This window comes from Hypomesus nipponensis, chromosome 1, assembly GCF_054491055.1.
Source record: "Hypomesus nipponensis isolate SF chromosome 1, ASM5449105v1, whole genome shotgun sequence".
In the NCBI taxonomy this organism is placed as follows: domain Eukaryota; kingdom Metazoa; phylum Chordata; class Actinopteri; order Osmeriformes; family Osmeridae; genus Hypomesus; species Hypomesus nipponensis.
The window spans coordinates 8,305,540-8,328,922 of record NC_140361.1 but is presented as its reverse complement, the minus strand read 5'-3'; the positions used below and the strand labels follow the sequence as shown (position 1 = coordinate 8,328,922).

Genomic DNA, 23,383 nt, shown 5'->3' with positions numbered 1-23,383 from the left:
ATCTCTCTCTCTCTCTCTCTCTCTCTCTCTCTCTCTCTCTCTCTCTCTCTCTCTCTCTCTCTCTCTCTCTCTCTCTCTCTCTCTCTCTCTCTCTCTCTCTCTCTCTCTCTCTCTCTCTCTCTCTCTCTCTCTCTCTCTCTGTCTCTCTGTCTCTCTCTCTCTCCATCTCCCTCCCCCACTCTGTTTGAAATACTTAGTAGTATAAAGATAGGTCTTTGGTCATGAGCACACTCCTCAATGGGTGGTATGTTTATGGTGTGTGTGTATGAGTGTGTGTATGTGTGTGTGTCTACTCACCCACTAGGTCCGGGTCTCTGTCCCTGGTTGAAACGCCAGTCATTGTTCGGAGGCTTTTGCTGTAAAAAGAGAAAGAAAAAACAATGTTCAATCTCTTCTTCTGCAAGTCTGCCTTTCTCTGTGCAGGGACCAATATGACGTTCATGATGAGAGTCCGTTTCTTTCGGGTCATGTGTGGAAGCGTCCCTCACTGTGTGTGTGTGTTTGGACAACAAACTACCAAGGAGACTGAAGCCAAGGATACACATGATGAGAACTATCTGAGAGCTCTGGGCAGACATTTTGTTCTGAAATCCTCAGAGCATGAAAGGTCACTGAAGCGCACAGATACACACACCAAATCAGCCAAACACGCGCGAATGCATGCTAGCACTGCGCATCACTGAATGACCACTTCTAATTAGGAAGAGAAAACAACAACAACAAAACAGTTCAAGCCAAACTAAATCAAACTAACTGAATGAGCCTGTACAGTACAAGAGAAGGATGTATGCCCTGGTTGGACAGAACCTCCTCTAATGATTCCCCAGATACGACAGACAACAGAGAGCATCCGCAAAATGGCCGCCTTTGTTTTTCTGATCCAGACAGAAACATTTTATGGACATGCTGTGTGTATAAAATTGAAATGACACTTAGACACACTCGCTGATCACTACAGATAAGTTACTACAGATAAGTTACTACAGATAAGTTACTACAGATACGTTACGCTAGCAGAATCAATACAATCATTAGAGACTTGCCCAAGGTCTTTGTGCACAATCAGCTATTGTTGGGGGAGATAGGGCTTTTAGCATCTGGGCTAATTGAGTGACTGTATAATTCACAGCACTCTCATAAAGACCTAATTGTGTTTATCTTGGAGAAGCTGGAGTAGACTGTGAGAAATCAATCCAGTCTGAATATAGCTACTGTTTTCTGTTTTACCAGTACATCTTCAAACAGAAAAAGCCTTCAGAGACTGAGATGAGTGTTTTAGGGAGAGATACAATTTTCTCTTCCCACTCAAAGTCATTCTTCCTTTCCTCAGTCTCTGACTTTCTCTCTCTCTATCCTCTGTTCTCTGTGTACTTCTCTACCACTTCGCCATGCTCTTTCTCCTCATTCTTCCTCTCTCTCTCGCTCTTCACATTCCCTCCCTTCACCCTTTTCTCCCTCCCTGTGTAATGAAGCGGTTCAGTGAATGGAGCCCTGGCAAGGTTCCAGGCCTCAGACTTCTGCCTCCTAATCGACACTGGAGCTCCCCAGAGATACAACAGCAGGCCAACATGCTGCATTATTAAAAGCTCTGTTCTACCACTGAGACATGGCGGAGGGTGAGAAGGGAGAGAGCGGAGAGAGGGAGGGGAGGGAGACAAGAAAGAGAGAGAAGGAAGAGAGAGTGGAAGGGCGGGAGGGAAAGAGTTAGGCCGATAGAAACCCAAAGCTATCCTGTTACAACAACACCCACGGAGTCTGCCTGCAGTTCACATCGCAGCCGACCAAAGGAGGCCGACAAGGTTAAATTTCAGCCCAGCCCCGAGGATCTCTCATTCAGAACTCCCTCAAACACAATAAGAGAGCACCTCAGTCTGTATGCTAATTCTCTTCCCCTTCAGAGCTATACAGGCATTTTCAGATGAACTGATAAGAAGGTAAAAACAGACTTCAATGGTTGACTGATTACATCCCCCCTGTCGCTACAAAACACAGACAAATAAAATAACTGCTCTCTTTTCAACTATTATTATGGTCTCTAAATATGAGAATCATGACTTGAAGATGTGGAGAGAAGTGGGAAGACAGGAAATCTCATTTGCTCCATGACGCAGGGGGCATTTTGTTTCAAGTAGACAGACTACCTTCCTAACAGATACTCTGTGTGTTTTGGCGGGCAGTGGGAATGGTGAAAGTGTGTGTCTGTGTGAAGGGGGAGAGGAGAAAGAGAAAAGGGGATTTTTCTTCATAGTAAGTGTCCATGGAGAGGCCCAGCATTCCAGCTATGTGACGCTCTGACCAGACACACACACACACATTTCTAGAGGTCAGCCCCAAGGTCAATTCACGCCACAGGCATGTGGGATAAAGGGAAACAGACACTGTATTGACACTGATGCTCCATGCCGGGACATCTGGGAAAACACCCCCTCTACCTACACTGTGGTGTGTTCACATCCCAAAAAGATAAAGGTTCGTTTACAAGAACCCTATTTTATACTATCAACAGACCAACTCATAAAGAAGAACCACTGGGAGAGCTCCTAATGTAACAGACACTAAGCAGGGCTGGAAGAACTCCTCTGGAACCAGTTCATCTGAAACCAAACCAGAGCCGATTAGACTCTAGATTCCTTCCTAGGCCTTCTGTACTGAGCTTGGATGTTCCAACCCAGAGAGTCTTACCAAGATACCAGTTTCTAATACACTTACCATGATCACAGAGAAGGAGATTGGAGCTCATAGCTTGAATAGCCCTGGAAATTACAATGTGGCAAAAGGCCATGGACAGGCCAAGAGCCGTAACACAGAGTCACTGGGATTGAGGGTTTAACCAATGAGAGTGAAAACAGTGTGTGTGTGTGTGTGTGTGTGAGTCCTGGTCCTCAGAAAGGAGAAGCTGCTAATCACCTCAGACCTACATGTGGGCCCCATCGGGAACTGTGTGTTTGTGTGTGTGCTTGTGTGTGTGTGTGTGTGTGTGTGTGTGTGTGTGTGTGTGTGAAGGAAGAGGGAAAGCACATCTGGTTCAGTGGATCAATGGGCGGTTAACCCTTCTATCCCCACCAAGGAAATGTGAATGAGGGGTGTTTCAATAACCGCTTCCCACCAAAGCACACACAGACACTGTATTCACACCAGCTGGACTCTGATAATCTGGTGAATTTGAGGAAGTCTTTCTCTCTCTCTCACACACACACACACATGCACGCACACCCACACAGTCAATATCCTGTGCCCCTTCCCCCAAATCACACACAGAGCTACTATTGGTCTAGACAGAACTATGGATAGAGTGCACCTGGTGCTCTTTTCTGAAAAGAGGAAGTTGTTCCTATCTTGGTCTTTCAACAGCCTCACACACACATACACACACAGACTCCAATCCAGTGCTCGCCCAATCAACGTTACTTTCAACTGTGTTGATGGTTACTACAGTTTCAACAAACCCCATGACACACTAGTAGAATATAGATCCAGTAAAAACTGAGAAGACCTGCCTGTAGATGTTGACATTACCTACAGAACATTCCGACACAGTCTCACTGAACCATAGAATACACGTGCCGATTTATTGTGTGTAAACACTACAATTCACAAACTACTAAACACTTCACTATGTCTAATGGACCGTGCCATCAGACCCGCATGGCCTTTTACGAAAACACTCACTCACCACTGAGCTAATACCCTGAGCATGATTTTTATTTCTTAGCCATTCAGCGATTTTGACACAAGCATTAGTGTGTTCCAGAGAAGGTCTCTCTAAAAAAGAGCCTGTAGGGGCAGTGTTGCCCAGCCCTTGTGAATAGGGAGTGTGACTGGAGGACACTGGGCGATCAGACTTACAAAGGGACAGTTGGACCCTGAGGCCCCGCTAAGGTTACACACAGCTGGAAGGCTCTGAGCGCCTGACAGCTCCCTGTTGTTTACACACACACACACACACACACAAGCTGATTGCAATCTTTCTGGGACTCCGGCCCATTAGTGGACGGTCCTTATGTTGCACGTGCGTTAAGCCTTTTCCTCAACTCCATCTCCCTCTCCATCACTGTCTATCTCCCTCCCTCTCTCCGTTGTCCCCGATCCACACGTGTCACTGGAGCAGGGAGACAGATGGTACCATGTCAACCCCAGGGACAACACGATTCAGAGAAGGGGGAGAGAGATGAAAGAGAAAGAGAGAGGAGCTACGGACATGATAAAACCAAGTCATGACATGAAACAGAGACCTACACAAAAATGACTGACATGTTTTGTGAAGAGAAAATATCATGTTAGCCATGCCACCAAATAAGTCCTGCTTTTCAGCTTCCTTTAAGAGTATGAGACTGGAAGAGTAGAGGCACAATCCCTGACTTTATAGAGAGATTAACCTAAAAAGAGTGGAGAGAAGGAGGAGGGCATGTACATTCTCCTCACATGAATCATGCTGGAGCACTAGTCTACCATCTTGAAACCTGATAAGTCTCTCACAGACAGCTAGTGGAGAACACTTCTCTTTCTCCTTCTCTCTGGCTTTCTCTCTCTCTGTCTCTGTCCCTCTATCTTTCTGTAAACATAGACACATGCACATTCTATCCACACCCCTACAGCACAGAGTAGAATGGTATTCCTAACAAGTGTTTTGAAAATGCCTGAGCGAGGCTGCGGCTAAAAGAACACACTCACAGGGCGAGGTCACAGTCGGCCATGTGACCTAAAAAAATGTAACCAATCAGCAGGGTTGGGGGGACAACAGGAAGTCAGAGGTCGTAGCAGGAAGTCAGAGGTTAGGACGTGAACCCTGGAATTCCTGTTTGTCAGCCACTGCTTTATTCTTTTACTCCTTCTCCCCCCCTTCTCTTCTTTTCCTTCCTTTACCCTCTTCCTCTCTCTCACACCCATCCTCTTTTCCAGCCATGTGTCTTCTCCCTCCCCCTCTCCTCCTTCTCTCATCCTGTTCTCCTCCACTTCCTATTCACCAGGATCTATTTTCATCTGTCTGTCTTCTCCATCTGTCAAACCAACCCCAATACTCCCCTTACTCTTTTCCATCTATCCCACTCAACCACCCATTCCCCCGCCTTCTCCATTACACTCAAACACCAAATCTCCTTATCTCTCTCTCTCTCTCTCTCTCTCTCCATCCATCTATTTGTAGAACACTCATTCCCTGATTCTGGAAGCCAGATAGAGCGACTAGATCCAGTAGCCTTGGGTCAGATTAAATATTAAACCTTTCTTCATTTCCTCTCTGCAGTGGAGACAACACAGTTAGTGCAAACTCACCACACACATTCTAAAGAGAGGAATTACGCTTAGGAAAAATGCTGCATAGATACGTGACTCAGACAATCTGGGTCAGAATGTAACTGCACGCATTGGCATGTCAATACAGTTCTGTAACTATGTTCCGATAATTAAGCTGCCATGTAAGAAAGAAAATCATTTCCATACTTATACCAACGGCTGATGTTTTTGTAGATTCGATATATTAGTTTCACTGCCAACAAACCTCACAGGTCCAAAAACAGCTGTTTTGATCATGGCGAATAACCCCAAAAAACCCTACCAGCCCCTGCCCCCCAGCCCTCACCTCATTGGCTGAGTTCATAAGGTGCTTCCTGTTCAGAGTCATGCTGAGCGTGTTATTGTGACTCAGCATGGGCGTCTTGACGAACACAAAGTCGCTCCGACTGGAGAGGGTGGAGTAGCAGGGTCTGTAGGTACGCGTGTTGGGCTCCTGAGAGCCCCCCACCACCTCCATGTAGCGGATGGGCCCGTCCGTGTTGAGCTGGAGGTGGAGGTCCTTGCTGGGTCTCTGGTGGTAGGCCCGGTGGGGGCGATGGCGCTCGTAGCAGCAGCAGGAGCCTCCCCCGGGCTCGCGGTGCCGGAGGCAGCGTACCAGGAGGATGACGCAGGTGACGAAGGACACGAAGGACACGGAGGCCAGGGAGATGATGAGGTACAGCGTGATGTCCGTCATGCCGCCGCGCCGCGAGATGATCGACGTCTTGCGCGAGTCGGAGGCCTTCTCGTCTCCGCCCGCCCCCTTCTCCTCCACCGTCACCTTGATGTCCACCGTGGTGGAGAGCGGAGGCTCGCCGTGGTCCTGGATGACCACGGCGATGTCGTAAGCCAAGCCCGCCTCCTCCTCTGCCAGCTTGCGCGCCGTGCGGAGCTCGCCAGTGCGGGGGGTGATGCGGAACAGCCCGGCATTAGGACCTGGGGTGATGGAGTAGAAGAGCCATGCGTTATGGCCACTGTCGGGGTCCACCCCCACCAGCTTGTTAATAAGATATCCAGGCTCTGCCGACTGGGGTACGCTGAACTGCAGGCCTGTGTCCTCGAGAAAGGGGGGGTGGACCATGATGGGGGCGTTATCGTTCTGGTCCACCACGAACACGTGCACGGTGACGTTGGTGGTCCGGGGAGGGGCACCGGCGTCCCGTGCCTGCACCTCGATGCGGAAGGCGTTGAGCTGCTCGTGGTCCAGGGAGCGCATGCTGTAGATCTGTCCACTGTCAGGGTTAATGTACACGTAGGAGGACACTGAAGATCCCTGCACCAGGCTGGGGAGGATGGAGTAGGAGATGCGAGCGTTGTCCCCCACGTCCGGGTCCGAGGCCGTCACCACGGCAATGGGGGTGCTGGGAACGTTGTTTTCAGGTACGTCCACCGAGTAGGAGGGCTGGGAAAAGGAAGGAGCGTTGTCGTTGACGTCCGACAGCTTAACCACGAAGGTTGTCTGCGACGACAGGGGCGGAGAGCCGCCATCCAACGCCATGATGACCACTGTGTACTCTGGGACATTCTCACGGTCCAGGTTGCCGTCGGTGATGAGGTTGTAGTGCTCCCCGAAGGCGGAGTTTAGTTTAAATGGCAGCCCTTGTTGTACCTTTAACGTTACTTCACCGTTCTTACCAGAGTCTAGGTCCCGGGCGCTAATGAGAGCGATGACCGTGCCTGGAGCTGCATCCTCTCTGATGGGACTGGTCACTGATGTCAATGTCACCTCCGGGGTGTTGTCATTGACATCAGTGATGTCCACTATAACGTTACAAGATCCCTCCATGGCGGGGGTTCCTCCATCCCTGGCCTGCACTGTGATGTGATAAACATTAGCTGCCTCGTAATCCACGTCACCGTTCACACTGATCTCCCCGGTTTTAGAATTCACACTGAAGAGCTTGAGTACGCGATCAGGCGTGTATTTACTAAAAAGGAACGATATCTCTCCATTCAGGCCGATATCAGCGTCCGTCGCATTCAATTTCGTTACTAAAGTGCCCGGTGCTACATTCTCCAACAGGTTGACTCTCGTCACCGGCTCGTCAAAGACAGGTGCATTGTCATTCACGTCTAGAATTTTTATGAGCAGGAGGGTCGAGCCTGATTTCTCCGGCTGTCCCCCGTCTACTGCAGTAAGCAACAGGCGAAACGAGGCCTGCTTTTCCCTATCCAGCGCTTTCTCCAATACTAACTCTGGAAATTTACTACCGTCACTTTTTGTTTCCACATTCAACACAAAACAGTCGTTTGGTGCAAGGTGATACGTGCGCAAAGAGTTGATACCCACGTCTGGGTCGTGCGCACTCTCCAAACGGAAGCGGGTTCCCGGTGCTGCTGCTTCAGATATTTCCAAGGAAATGTTCTTGTTTGAGAACTGTGGAGCATTATCATTCACGTCTACTATTTCCACCAAAACACGATATATTTGTAAAGGACTCTCAAGAACAATTTCAAGATGTAACGAACATGTTAGGCTAAGTTCGCACATGTGTTCTCTGTCAATAGTCTGCCTAATGACCAAATCACCGGTGGCCTGGTTTACCTCAAAGTACTGTGCATTAGATTCCGAAACGACGCGTAATTTTCTTTGAATTATCCTTTGAATGGTAAGACCCAAATCCTTAGCGAGGTTCCCGACGACGGAGTCCGGTTTCAGTTCCTCCGAAATTGAATAACTGAGCTGGGCGGACGCACTCGAGAGGCACGCCAGGGAAAAACACAGCCTCAGCACGGGCCACCCTCCGGAGCGCTTTCCCTGTCTGCGTTCCATTGTGAGAGTGATGCCCCGGGACGGGCGATGGAAAAGTTTTACGTCCTTCTTTTACCATAACCCATCCATATTCTCATTAAAACGACGTTACCAGGCCATCGGTAAACACTTCCGCTTGAGAAAAAGAGCGATGGGAAGTTTAGAAGTAATCATGACGTCCTAGTTCTATGTGGAAAATATAGGAGAAAAAAGTTCGACTCCGGTGTCTCTGCTAAAACTCTCAACTCTGGCTCCTCCACTCCCTTCCCCACATGGGCGGGGTCAGACCACAAAGGCTCGTCTCCTATTGGCGCAGAATTCCGAGAAGAGTTCCCCCATGCAACAGACTCGCTGAGCACTGAATGAAACTTTACAGACACACATCTCACTGTCAAGAAAGGTAGACATGTATGCATACAGGCTTTTTTACTTGGAAAGAGCTAGGGAATATTGGAACTGCAACCAAAATAGTAAGTAGGCTAAATATAGATTGTATATTGCCTATTGTTAAACATTACGTGTCCTTTCAGAGAGCGGATAGAATTGAAAGCATGATAGAACATTGTACCAACTTCTTGTTTTGTGTCATGAACAGATGCCTTTGTTGCCAATTTATTTATACAGAAGATAACAAGGGATTTTGTCTAACTGTTATGATGAACCTACCCGCAAGGCGGCATAGTTTCCTAAGTAATCCAGCCCCCCCCCCCCCCCCCCCATCCCCCCCCAACCCCAACCCCTCTACAGACAGACATGTCTAAGAATGCAGAGCAGATTTTGGAGAGGATGCAGCTATTAGCCTGACTGAAGTGACATACTGATGTGTGCCACATGCCTGCCCATCATCCTGCCTATTCAGCAATGTACTACTACATCATGGACCCACACTAACACATAGCAAGACATGGAAACAGGGAGGAGACTGTTCAAGGCTTTTTGTGTCAATGAATATCATATTCCAATAATACAATAATGTGAATGATAAAACTTTGGTATCAGCGTGATGTTAAAATGATTTCCTGTGCGGTTATTTCACAAAAGTGTAGGCCTATATTAGACTGAATAATCTGTGAAAAAAATGTGTGTGCAAATGTAACGCAAAGTAATTAGCTTTTTAACAGACTACGTTATGGACATAGACTAAAAGTAAACGTTCAAAAAAAAAAAAGGTGAAAAAGAAAAGAAGTGTTGGTTGGCCTACACTGACTGAATTGAATTTGAAGTTGCAAAGGCCAGTGATTCTAATCACCGTAATGTCACGTTACTGACGCAACGTCGGTGACGTCACAATAAGTGTAAATACTGTTGCGCGCCATAAAGTTGGATTCTCTGCTCACCTGTTGGCTCTCAAAGGTCCAGGCGCTGTCGGGTAAAGACGCGTCTAGAACGTTGATCATCTCCTTAAAGTCAGTGGTACTGCTGGGCTTAACGAAGGTGAAATCACTGAACTCTGACATGGGAGAGAGGCAGGACCTGAACGACTGACTCTGAGACAACATGTCCCCTCCCAGGACCTCCACGTACTTAATAGGTCCGTCACTGTTGAGCTGGATCTGCAGGTTTCTGTTGGGGTTTGTATAGCCGTCATAGTCGGCCCGTCTCATGCAGCAACTACCGCTGCTCCTGCTGTTTTTAACGCACCTCACAGTTAAGATAACAAAAGTCAGCACTGAAAGAACGGAAACCGAGGCCAGAGAGAGGATCAGATAGAGGGTGATTCTACCGTTTTTCTTACTGGGCTCAGGCGTTTTCTGTCGGAGGTCTAAGATGGGCTCGTGTAGCCCGTCCTCTATCAGTATGGCCACCGTGACCGTGGTTGACTGGACCGGCTCCCCGTCGTCTTTCATCTCTATTAGCAGCCTCTGAGAGGAGTCATCCTGCTCAGACACAGCGCGTTTAGTCCTCACCTCCCCAGTGTAAATATTGACACTGAACAGAGACGCATCTGTGGCCTCCGCCAGTTTATAGGAGATCCAGGCGTTGTGGCCCGAGTCTGCGTCCACGGCCGTCACCTTGGTAACCAGGTGGCCTGCTTTAGCGGAGCGGTGCATCTTCTGATGAGAGAGCAGGCCCAGGGCAGCGGAGGGGTAAATAACAGCGGGGGCATTGTCGTTCTGGTCCAGGATAAAAACATGGACAGTGGCGTTGCTGCTCAAGGATGGAGAGCCGTGGTCCTTTGCCTGCACCTGAATCTGAAACACCTTGAGTTTCTCATAGTCGAACGAGTGCATGCTGTAGATGCTGCCGTTATCAGAGTTCATGTACACATAGGAGGACACAGACACGTCCTGCACCTTGGAGTCCAGGATGGAGTATGAGATCTTGGCATTGTCTCCTAAATCCATGTCTGTTGCGGATATCGAGTAGAGTATGGAACCTGGTAATCCGTTCTCTTTCAAATACACATTATAAGAGGAATGGCTAAATTTAGGAGGGTTGTCATTTACATCATTGATACTAACAGGTATTGTTTTTTTCGTGGTGAGGGGAGGAGTGCCTGAGTCACTGGCTGTTATCTCAATATTATACTGTGAGAAACTCTCTCGGTCCAGGGCTTCACTTGTGACCAGTGCGTAATTATTAGAAAATGACGATTTTAGAGTGAACGGGTAACCCTTGGGGAGTTGTAACGTCACTTTACCGTTATCCCCCGAGTCAAGGTCCCGAGCGCTCAACAAGGCAACTACCGTTCCTCTTGGTGCATCCTCGCGCACAGGGCTTGGCTGAGAGGTGAGAACTATTTCGGGATGGTTGTCATTAAAGTCTATAACATCTACCTGCACGCGACAATGTCCCTCCATTTCAGGTAGGCCCTTGTCTTTTGCAGTTATATCGATATGGTAGGACGCAACACTCTCGTAATTTAATTCGCCCTTCAAAAAAATGTCTCCTGTTGAACGATCAATTTCAAACGTTGATAAAATATTTTCGGATGTTCGTGGTCCAAAAAAGAATTCGATTTTACCATTAAGTCCGTCATCAGCATCGGTGGCCTTGGGCTTGATTATAGCAATTCCTTTTACGCTATCTTCTCTTAATGAGACTTTGTACACGTTCTTATCAAAGACTGGAAAATTATCATTTATGTCCAAAACGATAATAGTTATCTGGGAGGTCCCTGATCTGACTGGGTTGCCCCCGTCTAACGCTGTTAATAGAAGCTGATGGACAGCTTTCTTCTCTCTGTCTAGTTGCTTCTCCAAAAAGAGCTCGGGGACATTTCTACCATCGTTAATTTCTTTCATTTTCAAAGTGAAACATTCGTTTTTACTCAGAGTATAGGACTTAAGTGAATTAGTTCCCACATCAGGATCCTCGGCACTCTCCAAGGGAAACCGCGTTCCCGCAGCAGCTGATTCCGCTATTTTCAAACTTAATTCCTTGGTTAAGAAACTAGGGGAATTATCATTAATATCTCGTATTTCCACCTCAATACGATGTAACTGTAACGGGTTCTCAATGACAACCTGCAGCGGTAATATGCAGCTCGCACTTTGTCCACATAAAGTCTCTCTGTCTATCCTCTCATTGACGACCAGCTCGCCTTTCCCCGCATCCACTCTGAAATACTGCTTACCAGCCTCGGAGGCGACCCGCAATTTACGGTCAAAAATCTCAGACAGTCCCAAGCCCAGATCTTTGGCTAGATTTCCTACAACAGAGCCGTGTTTCAGTTCCTCAGAGATGGTATAGCGAGTCTGTCCGTCAATTGTACTCCACAAGAGAAAGAAAAGATGACACCAAAGAGCCAGCCACCTCCAGTCTTGGCATCCCATTCTCTTTGTCATCCCTCATCCGTTAAAAAACAATTTGCCGAAATGTCCTCCAAATAGATGTTCATATCAGATTCCAAGACAAAAATAAATTACATTTCATAAGTCATTTTCGAAAAAGTTTTTGCTAGAATAAAGGCTGTAACTGCCATTTGATATTCCATCATCGTGTGTATACGAGCATCTCTCTCTTTCCTCCAGCTCTGAGCATCGTAGGGTTACGGTGCTGTGGCTGGGGGGAGGGAGTAGATCTCTTTGTACAGTTCTGCATCCTATTGGTGCACAGCTCCCATCTGTAACACCCAATAGGGGGTACAAAGAACGGTCCTCTTAAAGCCGCAGCAGAGGAAAGCTTTCATGAACTTGCACAGGATAGGCAGAGAAACAACCATTTGTGGTGTAGTTATTGAGCTATATTTCAGAAAGCTAGAATATTTTTTTGTATATACACTTATGCAAGACTACAATATGAAGTATTGTTGAAAATATAGCAATTGGGATGGAGCTCTATTCAGGGTCTGTCGGAATGTTCGGCTAAAGAAACAGTCATTAACCCCACTGTGGTTTCACACAGAGTCGCTGTCCACATCGATGGTGCTGAAAGGATAACCCCCACAACGCTGAGCCTATACTTTCAACTGGAATTACAGAGTTCAATTAGAGGGCAAGCTGAAATGAGATTAATTTAAACACAGCACCACAAAGCAGAAACTGAATAGAATAAGAATTAAATAACGAGCTACAGCAACGAAACCGAAAAGGCGTGTTGTTGACTGATTGTTGGAAAGTGATAACATCATCAATAAATTGTCCCCACTTGTCACAGACAGTTTGCGTCACACAGTTTAGAGTTTGAGTGGTTGAGAAATACAATTGCACAAGTTAATTAATGTAATCATATGTCATAATGACACTTTCAATAAGCTAAATGCGATGAAAGTAAACCCACAATATTCAGCGTCATGAAAAAAAAAAAAATTCTCACCTGCTGGCTCTCAAAGGTCCAGGCGCTGTCGGGTAAAGACGCGTCTAGAACGTTGATCATCTCCTTAAAGTCAGTGGTACTGCTGGGCTTAACGAATGTGAAATCACTGAACTCTGACATGGGAGAGAGGCAGGACCTGAACGACTGACTCTGAGACAACATGTCCCCTCCCAGGACCTCCACGTACTTAATAGGTCCGTCACTGTTGAGCTGGATCTGCAGGTTTCTGTTGGGGTTCGTGTAGCCGTCATAATCGGTCCGTCTCATGCAGCAACTACCGCTGCTCCTGCTGTTTTTAACGCACCTCACAGTTAAGATAACAAAAGTCAGCACTGAAAGAACGGAAACCGAGGCCAGAGAGAGGATCAGATAGAGGGTGATTCTACCGTTTTTCTTACTGGGCTCAGGCGTTTTCTGTCGGAGGTCTAAGATGGGCTCGTGTAGCCCGTCCTCTATCAGTATGGCCACCGTGACCGTGGTTGACTGGACCGGCTCCCCGTCGTCTTTCATCTCTATTAGCAGCCTCTGAGAGGAGTCATCCTGCTCAGACACAGCGCGTTTAGTCCTCACCTCCCCAGTGTAAATATTGACACTGAACAGAGACGCATCTGTGGCCTCCGCCAGTTTATAGGAGATCCAGGCGTTGTGGCCCGAGTCTGCATCCACGGCCGTCACCTTGGTAACCAGGTGGCCTGCTTTAGCGGAGCGGGGCATCTTCTGATGAGAGAGCGAGCCCAGGGCAGCGGAGGGGTAAATAACAGCGGGGGCATTGTCATTCTGGTCCAGGATAAAAACATGGACAGTGGTGTTACTGCTCAAGGATGGAGAGCCGTGGTCCTTTGCCTGCACCTGAATCTGAAACACCTTGAGTTTCTCATAGTCGAACGAGTGCATGCTGTAGATGCTGCCGTTATCAGAGTTCATGTACACATAGGAGGACACAGACACGTCCTGCACCTTGGAGTCCAGGATGGAGTATGAGATCTTGGCATTGTCTCCCAAATCTGGATCTGTAGCTGACACTGAACATAATATTTTACCAGGCGGATCATTCTCTTTCACATTGACTGTGTAGGAGCGTTGAGAAAACATTGGTGGGTGATCATTTACGTCTGAAATGTCAACGACAATTTCTTTTACCGCTGTCAGTGGTGGTGAACCCGCATCAGAGGCCATTATCTTAATTCTGTATTGGGGATTTTTCTCCCTATCGAGTTTGGAATCAGTCAGTAGCGCATAATGATCAGAAAAAGACGGCTTCAATTTAAAGGGGCAACCTTTCGTCAAACTTAAACTTGTTTTGCCATTGTTGCCTGAATCGATGTCTTTCGCATTAATTAAAGCGACTACGCTGCCTATGGGAGAGTCCTCTCTTATTGGAGTAGATAGAGAATCGAGGATAATCTCAGGAGAATTGTCATTCACGTCTTGAATCTGCACCTGCACAGTACAATGGCCTTGCATCTTAGGAGTTCCTTTGTCAGACGCCCTAACGTCAAAATCATATTTACTACACAGTTCGTAGTCCACTACGCCATTAACAGATATTGCACCGCTTTCCGTATGAATATGAAATGTTTTGAGGACACTTTCTGATGTATCCTCAGCAAATGAGTACATGACCTCGCCGTTCTCCCCGTCGTCAATATCAACAGCTTTAACCTTTAAAATGACGGTCCCTCTTTCCACGTCTTCTCTAAGAGGGACTTCGTAAAGCAATTTCTCAAACTGTGGAGCATTATCGTTATTGTCCAGAACATTAATAGTGATCTCTGTCGTTCCTGAACGGACTGGATTCCCTCCGTCTGTGGCAGTGAGAATTAGCTTATGCTCTAGCAGTTTCTCTCTGTCTAACTGTTTCTGCAACACCAGCTCTGGAACTTTTATTCCATCTTTGCTGTTTTTAACGTTCAATGCAAAATGTTCATTTTGACTTAGTTTGTAGGATTTTAATGCATTTGTGCCTACATCGGGGTCCGTGGCGCCTTTCAAGGGAAACCGCGTTCCAGAAACAGTGGATTCAGCTATATCTAAAACATGCTCAGTCTTGGCAAACACTGGTCCATTATCATTGATATCCTGTATTTCTACTTCCACACGAAACGACTTCAACGGCTCGTCGATTATTACTTGCAAAGGCAAAACACAGCTCGCACTTAGTCCGCATAAAGTCTCTCTGTCTATTCTGTCATTGACGACTAGATCGCCCTTCCCCACATCCACTCTGAAATACTGCTTACCAGCCTCGGAGGCGACGCGCAGTTTACGATCAACAATCTCTGACAGTCCCAAGCCCAGATCTTTAGCTAGGTTCCCTACAACAGAACCCTGTTTCACTTCCTCCGGGACAGTATAGCGAGTGTTTCCGTCAATTGTACTCCACAAGAGAACAAAAATGTGCCACCAAAGAGCCAACCACCTCCAGTCTCGGTATCCCATTCTCTTTGTCATCCCCCATCCGTTACAACACAATTTGCCTAGATGTATTTTCCTCCAAACAGAAATTCAAATCAAATTCAAAGACCAAAAAAACATGTTTCTTTAGATATTTTCCAATATGTTTACTTGAATAAAGGATTTAACTGCCATTTGATATTCCATCATCGTGTGTATATGAACATCTCTCTCTTCCAGCACTGAGCATAGTAGGGTTACGGTGCTGTGGCTGGGGGGAGGGAGTAGATCTCTTTGTACAGTGCTGCATCCTATTGGTACACAGCTCCCATTTGTAACACCCAATAAGGTCTAGGGAGAACGGTGCTCTTAAAGCCACAGCTGCCTGTAAGCTCTCATCATGTGACACAAGAAATGTTGGACAGAGAAACAACCATTTGCAGTGTAATAAGTTAACATTAATTCCTTAGGGAAGTATATTTTGCTTCTTTTTTTTGCCAGACTACAATATGTTTGCTCAAAGTAGTGTTGCAAATAACAACGGGAGGAAGCTCTATCCAGGGTTTGTTTAAATATTAGGCACTAAAGGAACAATCTTTTACAAACCCCGCTGTGGTCTCACACAGAGTTGCTGTTCACATTGATGGTGCTGAAAAGATAAACCCCAACAAAGCTGAGCCTAGACTTTACAACTGGCAGTACGCAAGTCAAACAGCACACATTATTCTGTAATAAAGGTATGAGCTAAAATGAGATTAACGTGAACACATCACCACTCAGCAAAAAACTAATAAACTATGAACTTAAAAGTGACATACAAAAAGGCTGGCGTGTGTTGTTGACTGATTGATGAAAAATTAGTAAAACATCAAAATATTGTCCCAGTCACAACATTTAGAGTTTGAGTGTAGAAAATAAAATACAAAATAAATCAGTGAAGGTAGGCCTACATTTATTTGATGATATGTCAGTATAATAATGAAATCATGGTATGTGACACATTCAATAAATGTGATGAAGGTTAAGATAAACCCCAGAATGTTCAGATTCACACTTTTTAATTTTCTTCTCACCTGTTGGCTCTCAAAGGTCCAGGCGCTGTCGGGTAAAGACGCGTCTAGAACGTTGATCATTTCCTTAAAGTCAGTGGTGCTGCTGGGCTTAACGAAGGTGAAATCACTGAACTCTGACATGGGAGAGAGGCAGGACCTGAACGACTGACTCTGAGACAACATGTCCCCTCCCAGGACCTCCATGTACTTAATGGGTCCGTCCCTGTTGAGCTGGATCTGCAGGTTTCTGTTGGGGTTCGTGTAGCCGTCATAGTCGGCCCGTCTCATGCAGCAACTACCGCTGCTCCTGCTGTTTTTAACGCACCTCACAGTTAAGATAACAAAAGTCAGCACTGAAAGAACGGAAACCGAGGCCAGAGAGAGGATCAGATAGAGGGTGATTCTACCGTTTTTCTTACTGGGCTCAGGCGTTTTCTGTCGGAGGTCTAAGATGGGCTCGTGTAGCCCGTCCTCTATCAGTATGGCCACCGTGACCGTGGTTGACTGGACCGGCTCCCCGTCGTCTTTCATCTCTATTAGCAGCCTCTGAGAGGAGTCATCCTGCTCAGACACAGCGCGTTTAGTCCTCACCTCCCCAGTGTAAATATTGACACTGAACAGAGACGCATCTGTGGCCTCCGCCAGTTTATAGGAGATCCAGGCGTTGTGGCCCGAGTCTGCGTCCACGGCCGTCACCTTGGTAACCAGGTGGCCTGCTTTAGCGGAGCGGGGCATCTTCTGATGAGAGAGCGAGCCCAGGGCAGCGGAGGGGTAAATAACAGCGGGGGCATTGTCGTTCTGGTCCAGGATAAAAACATGGACAGTGGCGTTGCTGCTCAAGGATGGAGAGCCGTGGTCCTTTGCCTGCACCTGAATCTGAAACACCTTGAGTTTCTCATAGTCGAACGAGTGCATGCTGTAGATGCTGCCGTTATCAGAGTTAATGTACACATAGGAGGACACAGACACGTCCTGCACCTTGGAGTCCAGGATGGAGTATGAGATCTTGGCATTGTCTCCAAAATCCAGGTCAGTTGCGGATATTGAGTGGAGTATGGAGCCTGGTAATCCATTCTCTTTCAAATACACATTATATGAGGGATGGCTAAATTTAGGGGGATTATCGTTTACATCAGTGATACTAACAGGTATAGTTTTTTTCGTGGTGAGGGGAGGAGTGCCTGAGTCAGTGGCTGTTATCTCAATATTATACTGTGAGAAACTCTCTCGGTCCAGGGCTTCACTTGCGACCAGTGCGTAATTATTAGAAAATGACGATTTCAGAGTGAAAGGGTAACCCTTTGGGAGATGTAACGTCACTTTACCGTTATCCCCAGAGTCAAGGTCCCGCGCGCTTAATAAAGCAACCACGGTGCCACTTGGTGCATCTTCGCGCACAGGGCTCGGCTGAGAGGTAAGGACAATTTCCGGGACATTATCATTAACGTCAATCACATCTACCTGCACACGACAATGTCCTTCCATTTCAGGTGTTCCTTTATCTTTTGCACGAATATCAATACGATAAGAGGCATCCCTCTCGTAATCGAGTTCACCGCTCAAAAACATTTCACCAGTCAACGCATCAATTTCAAACATTGATAGCACAGAATCAGGTGTGCGCTTTCCAAACGAATACAGTATGTCTCCATTTGGACCTTCGTCTGCGTCTGTTGCTTTCAGTTTCAAAACAGATGTACTTTTAGAGACATTTTCTCTAATGTTAACTTTATACACTGTCTTTTCAAATACAGGCATGTTATCATTATTGTCCAGAACGGTTATTGTAATTTGTGAAGTCCCGGATTTGACGGGGTTTCCTCCGTCGAGCGCTGTCAGTAAGAGCTTATGGGTAGCTTTTCTCTCTCTGTCCAGAGGCTTCTCTAAAACCAACTCAGGAACCCTCCTCCCATCCTCAATTTCTTTAACTTTTAAACTGAAACATTCGTCTTTGCTGAGAGTGTAAGATTTTAGTGCACTGCTGCCAACATCAGCGTCTTCTGCGCTTTCCAAAGGGAAACGCACACCGACAACGGTTGATTCTGCTATTTCTAACGTAATCTCATTGCTGGTGAAAGTAGGTGAATTGTCATTTATGTCTCGTACTTCAACCTCAATACGATGTAACTGTAACGGGTTCTCAATAACAACTTGCAGCGGTAATATGCATCTGGCGCTTTGTCCACATAAAGTCTCTCTGTCTATCCTCTCATTGACGACCAGCTCGCCCTTCCCCGCATCCACTCGGAAATAGTGTTTACCAGCCTCGGAGGCGACCCGCAATTTACGGTCAAAAATCTCAGACAGTCCCAAGCCCAGATCTTTGGCCAGATTTCCTACAACAGAGCCCTGTTTCAGTTCCTCCGGGATGGAATAGCGAGTCTGTCCGTCAATTGTACTCCACAAGAGAAAGAAAATATGCCACCAAAGCAGCACCTGACATTCAGACAGCCTGTTCCACATCCTAACACGACGAGAAAACCCAAACCGTTACAATTCATGCATGAAAAATATGTCCCTTCGCGATAACAAATTTCCAATATTACCACCTTTCATTTTTTTTAATGATGGACTGATGGAAACTCTTTGTGTCTATATGCGCATCTACCCTCCTCTATGTGCATTATAGGGTTACGGTGCTGTGGCTGAGGGGAGGGAGTAGATCTCTTTGTACAGTTTTGCATGCTATTGGTGCAAAGTGGCAATTGTACTCCACCAATAAGAGCTTGGCAAACGCTTAAAGACACAGCCACACGATAACGGTCTATAGCTTAGTGTCTTATTAGCCCATAGTTCAAATGTATCAACTTTATATTTATATTGTGTATCATAATGACAATTATTGAAGCTGACATTGGCATTTCCTTAACCTGCCAAGCATCATTGAAGTCACCATAACAACAATTACAATTATCTTCATCTACATGAAAGTCATGTCTTACCATTTCATATCAAATTTTCATCATCAACAACACAAACAAAATGTCTCATTAAATTAGGAGTTTCACCACGACAAAATAGTGTTTGTTTTAGAGATCCATATTCAATAAAGACATGCACTGTACAGTGTTACTGGTCTGTGGTACAGGTGTGACGGAGAGAAGCTCTTCGTTGCCGTCCAGTGGTAAGACACAGTAAGTGCAGTGTACACACGTCAGCAAAGCGCCCCACGTGGATCATAGTAATGCTTTCAGCACGAGTCGGCGTAAAAATACCCGTATGGAGGTCTGTAGGGCAAGTGAAGAGAGAGGGACGTATTTTCTATGTACTTCTCCTCTCTCTCTCTCTCTCTCTCTCTCTCTCTCTCTCTCTCTCTCTCTCTCATGCATTACCTCTATCTACGTCTCTCTCATCCGCACAGTTACAAATACACAAAGTCGGGAGGTGAGAGAGACGTGCACACACAAATGATTCCATCACGCGATTTGATTACAACCTGACAGTTTAACAGCCCTGCGTTGCTGTAAAATCCTGTGACGTACGGGTACGAGCCACCAATCAAAGTCAATCCATAGCGGTGCATGATTATGTCAGAATACTATATCTGCCTAGCAACAAAGCAACACCAGTCAGATTTTCAGAAATATCAAGGCATTGATTCTAAAAAGAAGCAAACCACTGTACAATTATATGATTATAAGAGCAGTGACTGTAAATAATATAGATCATGTCAAATTAATGTAACTATGCGATTTAGTTTAGAGAGAGAGAGGGAGACAGCGAGAGAGAGAGCTCTGGATTCAGATTTCAGCACCACATGGGTGAACAGCGCCACACAGGCGGCTCGCTCATGCTGCTGCATGTTTGAAAACAAAAAGAGCAGCCGCGTGGCCCCTCGGCAAACAAAGCCAAGCTTAACAACAAAACAACGCACCATCTCCCTCCTTCCCATCGCTCTAAATTCATATTAAGACAGAGGCAGACCTGACTGCTTTAGTGCATAAAGTACATACAAATAACCTGTAAATAAAACCCTGAATTTGTGTTCCAAAATGTTTCATAATACATGAGGAACGTTTTGTTGTTCAGTAGTCCTAACTGAAGGAACACTTCATCATGCCCTGTGCAAACACACCATGTGCAGAGAAGTCCATTGAAATGGCAATGTGGTCATCTACATTATCTTCATAGGCCTACATGACACCCAGACTCACACGCATTCAGGTCACATTGTGTTTTTGGTTTCAGCCTCCTTGTATAGATGCATGGGTTTCACGACATATGTGCATGTGGTTTATGTGTTCTCATGTTGTCTTGTCAGTCAGTAAGTATCCTGGACATACTGTATATAGAAGGACCATATCGATTGCTTATGCTAGTTATCCATGTGTCTCTTAACCTGTCTGGTTGTCATGTAAATCAGTCAGCCAGTCAGTCAGTCAGTCATTCAATCTGTGTATAAGTCAGCCAGACTGTCAGCTGGCCAGACAACCATTCAGTCAGTCACAACTCTTATAATAATGAATATGTGTCCTGTGCATGTTCCTGACAGTGTATTCATGATGACAGAGAATATCTCTTACCTTGATTGGAGGAAGGAGAACAGGAGAGGCAGCAGCAGCAGAGGAGGGAGGACATGGAGGAGAAGAAAGAGAGAAGAAGAGATGTTGGTTAGTGTGGTGGACCACATGTCAAGTTTGACTCTGGACACACCCAGACCTGATACTTACCGTCCAAACCACAATGATTATGCACTTACAGTTTCAACATAAGCTGGTGGTCATGTTTATTAACTGACATGTGAAAGTAAATGTCACTTGACAACACTGTGCTGTGTTTGTTTGTGTGAGTCTTGTGTGCATGTATGTGTTGTGATACTTCAGAGTAAAGTATGAAAGCAAAAAAAGCAATTATTTGTTAAATCAATTAAATGTACAAAGGGTCTTTGTGTAGCGTGTGAGGGATTCAGAGAATGAATGATGAAGAGAGTGACAGGGATATAGAGGAGACACGGTATAAGAGAAGTATGCAAAATTCAAAAAATAGTGAAAGAGAAATACAATCCCACCACTGACTTAGAAAAAACATCTGCAATAACAAGCCTGAGATGCAAAACCGAGCTTTACAGAACCCAGATCTGCATAATCCAGACCTGTAGAACCCAGATCATCAGAAACAGAACACAGAACACTGTGGCAGAACACTCCCCTGCAGCCTGCAAAACCCATAAGGTAACAGCAGGGGGACTCGAGGCGATGCCCATGGATAGGATATGCTTTATTAATGAGCTCTGTGTGGGACTGTGGATTCAGCTAGGCAGAACAAAGCAAAAGCTGCAGAACAGACCAGAATAATAGATGAGGACCTGCTAGACACAGTGTATGTGTTTGTGTGTTTGGTAATTATATGGATAAATTAAGATTACATTGCTTTAAAAACATATTAATAAAGCAAAATATATGGAACAAAATTGAAGCTGCCAGTTTATTATTTTTAATACAACCTAGTCTATAACAAGATCGTCTTTTCAGCCATTTCCTAATCTGTGAAAACAAGCAGGAAGGGCAGTATCCATCTGACACAGAGAGGTAAAAATCCCCACCCCCACACCCCAACACTCTCCCTCTTCACCCACCTATCAGACCTGGAGGCTGGGAACAGTGCCCCCAAACAGGGGTGTCTCCCTACCCTCCCAGTAGCTACAACTGCTTGTATCTGCTGCTGCCCCCCTGTGGCTCAGCCAACAATGGTACAGTCCTGCCAGTGAGTCAGCTTGTTGCTGTGGCAACACATCCCACCTCTCTTCCAGGGAGCTGGCTGTGATGAAAAAAAGACCTCGATTGAAAACAGCAGAGTGGAAGAAAGAAAGGAATGAACGAGAGAAAGAAAAGGAGATGAGGTGTTGGTGCCGGATGCGTACAAGAGATATCTCTCACGCAAACCTTATCATTTCATAATACATATTTTCTTGCCACTGACAGTAACAGTAAGGTAGCAATGAATGTCATTCAGAAAGGAGCGACACAATGTTATCTAACTGGAGAAACATACTGATGTCATGTCTGATGTTCATCTAGAGATACAGTTCAGCTGTGACAAACACATAGAGACATACACAGGTTTAATTATGGACCCAAATATGTATCATGGCACACAAAAAGGGACAACATGTTCAGATCAGGCTCTCTCTCTCTCTCTCTCTCTCTCTATCTCTCTCTCTCTCTCTCTCTCTCTCTCTCTCTCTCTCTCTCTCTCTCTCTCATCTGCAGCAGAATGGTGCAGCTGGAGAGAGGGGAAGGGGGGAGGCAGAGAAGGAACGAGAAAGAGACAAGGACAGGCTAAATCTTTAGTGTGGGATAGAGGAGAAAGTACAACCACTGAAAGGCCTTTGACACGCTCACACACATCCTCATGATCAAATCTCTTCTTTATAAAGTAATCACACCAATCACACCAATCACATTGACATTCCTCATGGTGCTAACCCTGAAAGTCACACTGAACCCAACTGTAGTACCAAGTCTTTTTCCTCCAGTGTGTGGTGGGGTTCAGCCCCAGGCCTTGACTCAATGAGTCACTTGACCTGGTTTCAGATCACAGCAAAAAGACCGTGACGGGACCCAGCAGTCAACTGGATCAGAGACAGCAAAGACAACACATCCAACATCCAACAAGGAAGTGTTTCTATTTGAATGTGTATTCCTGTTCTTGTTTCTACTGGTGGTAATTTGTGTATGTATGAGTATGTATGTGTATTTGTTTACATGTGAGTGTATAAGTGTGTGTGTGTGTTTGTATGTAACCCAAGTCTGGAGTTGCCCCACCGTCACTCTGCCCTAAATAATCCCTGGTGTAATCCCTTTCAGGGGATCAGTATGTTCAGACTCACAGGGCTTTACTACTGGAACTAATATTGTATAGAACAGTGCCCATTTGAATGCTTCATTTCCTGTGTCTTGGTATGTGGGAGAGTTACAGTTGCCTGTCCTAGTTACTAAAGCTAAACGGGAAGCATCATGTGACTCATCAAGCAAGTGACTGCCGAGAGCAGCAAGTATTGGGATGCTGACCACAAACCACTTTCACTACAATGAAGTGCTTACAGTATGGGAACATATGGTACATGGGTTTTGAGTGCAGATACTGGGTCACACTCAAATAATCCAACAACATCCATAGGATCTAATCAAATATCTGATGTACTCAAGCAGATTTT

The 23,383-nt window shown here is 45.9% G+C and overlaps 1 protein-coding gene and 2 pseudogenes across 7 annotated transcripts in view; all 3 read right to left on the bottom strand.

Moving 5' to 3' along the window:
- Nucleotides 1-23,383, bottom strand: part of LOC146302353 (protocadherin gamma-C5-like) — a 115,390-nt gene that overhangs the window by 8,946 nt on the left and 83,061 nt on the right. For 4 of the 7 annotated variants that reach the window (XM_084680025.1, XM_084680187.1, XM_084680103.1 and 1 more), the window contains exon 2: nucleotides 298-356. In XM_084680025.1, the coding sequence (XP_084536151.1) occupies nucleotides 298-356 (59 nt within the window). Of the gene's footprint in view, nucleotides 1-297; nucleotides 357-5,578; nucleotides 8,355-9,360; nucleotides 12,445-23,383 lie in introns of those variants that run through there. The other 3 variants (XM_084679760.1, XM_084679850.1, XM_084679938.1) reach the window with 2 other exon arrangements.
- Nucleotides 12,069-15,445, bottom strand: LOC146302374 (protocadherin gamma-C5 pseudogene; annotated as a pseudogene).
- On the bottom strand, nucleotides 15,794-18,690 carry LOC146302373 (protocadherin gamma-C5 pseudogene; annotated as a pseudogene).